At 39.8% G+C, this 8,532-nt stretch overlaps 1 protein-coding gene across 1 annotated transcript; it reads right to left on the reverse strand.

Moving 5' to 3' along the window:
- Window positions 1–226: 226 nt before the first annotated feature.
- Window positions 227–1,333, reverse strand: LOC123895091. The gene has a single exon (XM_045945292.1). The coding sequence runs from the start codon at window positions 1,331–1,333 to the stop codon at window positions 227–229; it is 1,107 nt and encodes a 368-aa protein (XP_045801248.1).
- Between the last annotated feature and the right edge of the window lie 7,199 nt (window positions 1,334–8,532).

Raw genomic sequence — 8,532 nt, forward strand, 5'->3', positions numbered from 1 at the left:
AACAACACTAGGTCCGCTGACCCTTGACGTGCGTCGCACTCTAATTCCAAATTACCACTAAATAGTGCAACCATGCTATAATTACTACTAAGTCCTTTACCGAGTAGAAACATTCAAAAACAAAAGTAGTGACAAACAAACAATCCCAAGCAAACAGCACACACCAATATACGTAAGAGTGGGTTGCCCCAACATCAATCAATGCAGTTAAAGCGTTACCTGCAATCTAGTAATCCCCACGCATGGCATTACTGGTCTGACCACTCGTCCTAGTGCCCATACAGTAGACACCTCCTCTATCCGCGGGTCGAGCTCCTTGTGCCACATTCGCCGACGGTCCGGCCTTTGGGGCTTTACAATCTCTAGCAAAGTGACCCGGCTTCTGACAGTTGAAACAAACAGCTCCTGGTCCCCTATTTCCACACTCACTTGCATAATGGCCCTCTTGACCACATCGGTAACAAGTATGCTTCTCTCCACCCCGACTCCCTTGATTCACAGAGCGACCCGGTCCTCTATTTTTCTGTGAACGGTCGTAAGGCTTATTCCCTTGCCTCCCACTATTCTGACTCGATCTCTGGGTCTGACCACTTGAACGACTAGGTCCTCCATCACAAAAATCACCTTGGCGGTCCACCCGCTTATTTCTCATATCCTCAACCTCTTGACACTTCTCAACCAGCACTTGAAAGTGTCGAATCCCTAGCGGCACCACTGCGTCTTGCAGCTCGTACCTCAAACCATCCTGGAATCGACGGCACATATAAGTCTCATCTATGCCATCCCTGAAGAAACGAAAGAACCTTGACAGGGATTCAAACTTCTTCGCATAGGCTTCCACGTTCATGCCCCCTTGGCGCAGCTGCAGGAATTCCTCTCCGTACCTCTCCCTAGCAGTCTCGGGAAAGTACTTAGCTAAGAACCTCCTCTTGAAGTTCTCCCAATTTATTTCCTCATAAGCGGCCTCCATAATAAGCCTGGTGTTCCCCCACCAATATTCCGAACCTCCCAGCAGCTGATAGGTCGCTAAAACCACCTTCTCCCCCTCGGGGCAATGGATTGCTCCAAAGATCCTCTCCATAGCCTGGAGCCACAAATCCGCAGTATCAGGACCTCCCTCCCCATTAAACTTAGGAGGAGTCTGATTATTGAAACTGGTGAGAACTCTAGATCCAGAAGCAATGATCTCCCTCTCACGCTTCTCTACATCCCTTTGCGCCTTCGCATGGGTCTGGGCAGTCACAGCAACTACCATTGTATTCATGGCATGAGCCATCTGATACATCTCATCATTATCCGCCCTAGGGGCTGCAGGCGCCCTTCTTGGAGGCATCTTTTTCCTGCACATACCAATTTCTTTTGATTAGATCCTTATCCAAACATTTCCGAAGAAAATCTCTCACAACTGGTCACTGCCCATAACACAAACCCATACCGATCGCTAGAACTAACTCAACTCTAGCTATGTTCTAACTGACTTTGGACTAACGACTCAAGTGCACACTTTCCCTTTGAAGATCTAATGCCGAGTTCTGATACCAAAATGTAACACCCCGATTTTTAAAGCCGGAAAAGGGGTATTATTTTTTTTTTTTAAAACAACACGCTAAATAAAAAAAGGGCGCGCGTGAACGCTCTTAGCTATTTCGACATTTCATCATACAATGGAATATAAATACAATACCAAAATATTATACCACAGGGCTTCCGAGAAGCAAAGTGTGCACCTGAATAATTTACATACATAGGATACATCAAGTTCATAAACCAAAAGTCACGAGTTATGAACCGAATATATCACAAGGCCAAAAGGCACTAAACATGTCTGAGTATAAATGTATAAGACATACAGTCATCCAAAATACAAACTAGGCCCTAAGCCTAACCAAAATGTAGCCTAACAAGTGCTAACATCTACTCTCCGGCATAATCTACGAAGTCCTCGCCATCCACACGACCCACAGTCTCGCTAGGCTCTCCGTCATCTAAGGTGGGAGGAGCCCGCGATATGGCATGCAAAATAAGGGTCACCAACTGGAAACAAATATACAAATACCAAATACCAAAGCATAAAAGCGAGTAAACACTTATCATTTTCTCAACACCACGCATAATAAATAAAATGCGCACATAGCCTAATGCAACCTCTAATGCAATGAATGCGACAACCCCTCTGGTTTCACAACCCTCTAACGCAAGCAAGGCGACAACCGCCACTGGTCTCGCAAACCTCTAATGAATAAAGGTGATAACTGCCACTGGTTAAATCACACGCATAAACCTCGGAAACATCAATAAAATCCCGTAGCCCATCACGGTCACTACAAAGATTAGAGTGGACCCAATCACTGTCAATCACACCCCGCAGCCCATCACGGTCACCACGTATTGTGAACCCAAATAAAACCCGTAAGACATCAATAAAATCCCGTAGCCCATCACGGTCACTACAAAGATTAGAGTGGACCCAATCACTGTCAATCACACCCCGCAGCCCATCACGGTCACCACGTATTGTGAACCCAAATAAAACCCGTAAGACATCAATAAAATCCCGTAGCCCATCACGGTCACTACAAAGATTAGAGTGGACCCAATCACTGTCAATCACACCCCGCAGCCCATCACGGTCACCACGTATTGTGAACCCAAATAAAACCCGTAAGACATCAATAAAATCCCGTAGCCCATCACGGTCACTACAAAGATTAGAGTGGACCCAATCACTGTCAATCACACCCCGCAGCCCATCACGGTCACCACGTATTGTGCTTACTAAAAAGAATAACGGTGGACCCAATCACTGTCAGTCTCACCCCGTGGTCCACTCCCGCAACCACTTATTGAACCTCATAAAATACCTCAAACATTTGGGTGGATCCGCTCTCGCAATCACACCCCGTGGTCTACTCCCGCAACCACGTACCATGGACGCATGAGCATACGATACTCTTATCTATACTAATGCAACAACAATACATATTCACATAATATGTAATTTCCACAACAAGCATGTCAACACATATATTTCATCAAATCATATGTAAGACAAGTAACCTCATGTATTCATCACGAACTCATACCGAGAATACATCACGCAAACATACCAAGCACTCACCAACAGTGCACAAACAAACAAGCACAACAACAAGCATACCCTAATGCTATCGACGGAATTTAATACGGAAATAAAAACGGTGCCCTTACCTCAGCAAGCTCCAATTTCAAACAACTTCGAACAATTCTACACTTTCGCGCGCCCTAAAATAAGCAGCGTACAATCCATAAGTTTCTCCCAAAATATCTCAACGAAACTAAACCTATCAACAAAGGTCTAGAGGTGTCTAAGGCACTTCCTAACACTCTCGGATTGTGTTTTCGAGTCCTCCCCATAGTGATTAAAAATTCACGAAGTTAAATGCACTATTTCCGCAAAACAAAATCATTTTTGTTTCCAAAGCATACCATTGACCTCTATTGTTTTCAACCTCAAAGAAAACATTTACACACCCAAAAACCATTTGAAAACAAACTAAAAACTCTTCAAAAATATTTCGACAAAATAATCGAGGTTTTCTTGCGTCGCAAGTTACAAGTTTTTCTTTCCAAACACAAGCCTATAATCATTCTTTTAAACACCTATGGTCACTCATCAAAACCATGATCATTTTTTTCATCATTGTGGACTTAGAAAAATTTTGGAATCTCACCCATTTTTCCTCTTTTAGGTTCGGCCATCAAAATGGAAAACACACTATCACTCAAAATTTTTCACTTCCAAAAGCATGGTAATATCCCATAATACCTCAAAGTCATTAATCCAAACAATCAAAAGCATTTTAAACAAAGTTACTAATTTCGACAAAATCAATTTTTGTTTCCTCAAGGCAAAATGAACTCATTTTTCTTTTCTACACAAAACCATTTGATTGGTAATTCTCCTAATGCCATTATTGTGCTTTCCACAAAGGCTTAACAAAATTTGAAAACTCCTCCTCTCTTTACACAATTTTTGTCATGGCCAAACTTTTGAAAATAAGTCCAACACTCAAAATTTTCAATACAAAACCCTAGTAATCATTCTTCTAGTTCACAAAGTCATGGAAATGATCAATCAAACTACTTTAGGAATCAAAACAAAAGTTTCTAAAATGTTCATCAAACCCTCAAGAACACCAAAATATATTTTTCTTGTTTCACAAAACAAATATCATATTCTAACATCCATTTTGCCACAAAGCTCATAAACAACATCAAAAATAAAAGCACAAAACAAAAACTCATGTTTATGATCTTTTCAAAATATTTCTTCAAACCCTAACCCAAAAATTTTGTGAAACTTAAATCACCATGGGAAATCAATACCTACTTAACTTAAACAAGTTAATCTACCACACATAAACACTTCTATGGAACCAAAGCTAATCAAAACCAAATTCTAGAATATTTTCCTCAAGAACATACTCATGAAAAATCCTAGAATCTATGAGTTTGAACCAAACAAAAGAAAGGAGAAGGTTAGTTACCTTAAGCAAGTGATTCTCTACACTTTTCCTTAGAGCTTCCAAGCTTGAAATGGAATGATTTGGTGGAGGATTGAAATTTTGTGATGGTTAGGGAATGGAAGAGATGAAGCACGGCCAAGAGAGAAGGAAGAGTGAGTGATTTTCTGATTTTTGCTAAGTCCACAAGTGGCCTAAACCTCCTTACTATACATTGGTCATAGCCATTTCCAACCATTGGATCAAAGGTGCACCATAAGCCATGAAAAACCCTAGCCATTGGATCACTCAATCTCATCCACTCAAGATATTTATTTCCCTCATGAGAAACTCAAGCCTCATCGACGAGTCGCACTACGCATACGAGCCAAACTCGCGAAACTAGAAAATTTAGAAACTAAATGTTCGCCTTAAACGATTTCCAAAAATTATCGCGAAACATTTTTCCTCGACTGTAATTTTCTTCCCTAACTCTTAAAAATATTCTCAGGACATATCCTAACTCGCGCAGATATATAAATCCTCCATCTAAAATTCTACGGAATTCCGAAACCGTAAAATTTTACAACAGCGGGTAAAATTCCTACTCGTTTTTCCAAAAACAAGAATAATCCAAAACTCGTCGTTCTGACTTCACAGAAACCTTCTCATTCATGAAAGAGGATTACAACCCAAAAGTCTGTGCCTTTCCAGCGCACGAGCACAAAACAGACTCCATCTCATCAAAAATCCTATTATTGCGACGATACTCACAAAAACACTTAACCAAAAACCCTAAATTCCTTAGCCATTACTTATTTTCTTCACGCAAAAGGTACTGTGGAATTACGGGTCTTACAAATAAGAAGGCAAGCATATGGTTTCAAGCATCTAAAATCGTGTCTTACAAAGCGTGTGTTTTAGGGATTTTAGAGTGTTAATTGTGAGCCTTTCTTGTGTCTCATTGATGCAAGCTTAGGACCTGAGTGTTATTGAGTTGTAAGTGTGAACTTCTCCTAAGCTTTGAAGTACGGAGATTGTTCTAGTGTGTTGTGTGATTTGCTCACAAGCTTTTAAGCAAGAGTGAATCCTAGTTTCTTAGGAGTGTGTCTCCACCTGTTGTGATTGTGGAATTGAATAGCAACGCTGTCTGTGTTGTTAAGGTGGGAATTGGGACGGGGTCTCATATCTAGGAGTTCCTAGATAGAAGTGTCATTGGGTAGTGATTAAGTGAGAAGTTGTAAACGGGTGAGTTTAGCTTCGAAGTAATACTGCTGATAGTGGACTTCATTCCTGGATTGGTATCCCCCAGAGTAGGCTTTAGGCTGAACTGGGTTAACAACTCTTATGTGTTATTTACTTTACTGTTTGTATTGTTTTATATTATTTACTCTGCTTATAGACAAGTGTTGGCGCACCGGTAACATCTGTCTACAACAGACAAGTGTTGACACACCTTGATCAACACCTGTCCACTGTGTGCCAGGAATTTCAATTTCTTTTGATAGAAGATCAAAAGTGTAAATTGGAAGATGTATCGGGTACCAACATAGGAAAGAGTTCCTTATCCACTAATAGAAAATCTTGCATAGAAGATGCTTGATGATGACGCTAGTCCAATAGATGTTGAGTTAATATCTGATTGGCTTTAGTGCTAGTGGGAGATTGTTGGAGTAAGCCCTAAAAGCCAATCTATTTTGATAGAATCGTCTTTTGTATGATGACTTTGATTTATATATTTAATATATATAATAAGGCATTTCTTTATTATGTTTGTTTCAAACTAATAAAGTCCCTAGAATAGCTAGTCTAATTAATGGAACATTAAGTGTGACTTAATAGTGAGACTCCATTAAACATAATGACACTATTCTTAAAGTATCCATAGTCAAGTTTTACTGTGATGTGGGATAACAGTAAAACATAGAGACTATTATGTGAGTAGACTGATGACTTCATCTCACGAGTCATGGATATGAGATATCAAGTCTTCACATAGATATAAATATTAGGAGTAATATTTATATTGGATTCTCATAGTGATAATGGTGTATACCACCCTTCGACCTGAAACCACTATGGACCATAGATGTGGAGTAGAGTACTTAGTTGCCGTTCAAACATTGTCCGTAACAGGATGACTATAAAGTCGGTTGATGGGTACTCTACAAATCATGTTGAGGGACATGAGTGACCTAGATGGAATTTGCCCCTCCTACATAACAGGAGCAATATCTGTAGGCCTCTTGATGGAATATGACTGATAAAATGCGTGGCCACGCCGAACTAAGTCAATATGAGATATTGAGCTTATTCGTTGCGCAGTATATTCTGGGATCAAGAAATAAGATATTGAACCATACAAGGGTGACACGATCTATGCCTTGTGTTCAATATAGATATAAGGGCAAAGGGGTAATTATACACACGGTCATTATCACGGAAAGGTTTCGTCAGATCACATGACATTCTCGTCACTTGGGTAGCAGTGATGTGTTGCTAGATACCGCTCATTGTTTATAATATTAAGTATGTGATTTAATATTATTGCCAACGTTACGAGAACCTATAGGGTCACACACAAAGGATAGATAAATGAGAGAAATAAATAAGTAAGACTTATTTATAAAATAATAAGTAGGACTTATTAGTAATTAAATAATTAAGTATGACTTATTATTTAATTTATGAAAATAGAGAAATGCGGTCCACCGTAAGGTACGGTGCAGTGCTTGGCTTGATGACCACACAAGTGGTTCTATAAATAGAACCCTTGTGATGAAGTTTTATAAGCTTAACCTAATTCATAAAGTGAAACCTAGCCGCCGCTCTCTAAACCCTATTCTCTCTGAATCTCTGGTGGAATTGGCTAGCACCGGTCATCGGAGAAGTTCTGTTCGTGTGGACTGAGTAGATGCATCGCTTCTTTGCTTTGCTCGTGATCAGAAACAGTTTCTACCTCAAATGTTCTGCACTTCAAGAGGTAAACACATAAACTTGTGGTTTTCTGTTCTTTGATTTGTGATTAATGGTTTAATCAAGATCCGTTCATCGGGATTGTTCCGCTAAGAGGATTAATTATTTTGAAAAACCCCTCTTAAATCCCTTCATTTGCCTGCATGAAGAAGCATAGCAGTTACAACAGTTAAGGCGTGCAAAAAGAAACTGTTTTCTCTTCCATCCATTAATGCACGCTAATTTAGGGAAATCATTACAAACTTCCCTTAAATGTGTCATCACACGCAATCAATTCCTTTTCTTCCAAAAATTTACCTTTGCTCGAGAACCCTATTCTCATACTTCTCCATTCAAACTCCATTGTTTCATCTTCTCAAATCTCAGAAATCACCATTCCAACATGTCTGAATCTTCTCAAACCACTAAGTCTACTCGATCCACACGATCAAAGGCAAAGATTGAATCGTCTCAAATCATCAAAGATGTTGTTCCTGTTACAACTGTTCGCATTAGCACAACCAAAGTTCAATCAAGTGTTGCTGAGAAGAAAGTAAAAGGAAAATCAGTTGAAAAGAAGAAAACTCCTAAAGTAAGTGACGATATCTCTCCTTCTATTGATAAATCTAGTAAAGGAAGTTCTAAGAAGAAAAGAAGGGATTATAAGTCTAGGATCCCTCTGTCTATGTCTGATTTGGTTTTTGAGTCAAATGTTAACACATCTGAGAAAGCAACTGAAACCAACGAAGGAGAACCTCAGAACCCTAAACCTGTGTCTGAAGTTGTTGAAACAATTACTTCAAACCCTAGTCAAGAAAATTTGGGATCTGATGCTGAAAAGAGAGATCTTAATTCTAAACCGGTTGAAACTGAAATGGAAGACACTCCTACAGAGGTTGAAACTGACATTGCTGATAAATCACCAACAATTGCTGAAATGGTGATTAAGAAACCAACCCATGTTGTTACTAAAGAGGTTGTCATGCCAGATGTTGAGACACCCTTGAATGAGCATGAACAAGTTGAAACTGCTGACAAGGAAACTGTGAAGGAAGCTACTGCTGAAAAAGATGTTGAGACAACAGTCACAACATCT

Source organism: Trifolium pratense, linkage group LG1 (genome assembly GCF_020283565.1).
Source record: "Trifolium pratense cultivar HEN17-A07 linkage group LG1, ARS_RC_1.1, whole genome shotgun sequence".
In the NCBI taxonomy this organism is placed as follows: domain Eukaryota; kingdom Viridiplantae; phylum Streptophyta; class Magnoliopsida; order Fabales; family Fabaceae; genus Trifolium; species Trifolium pratense.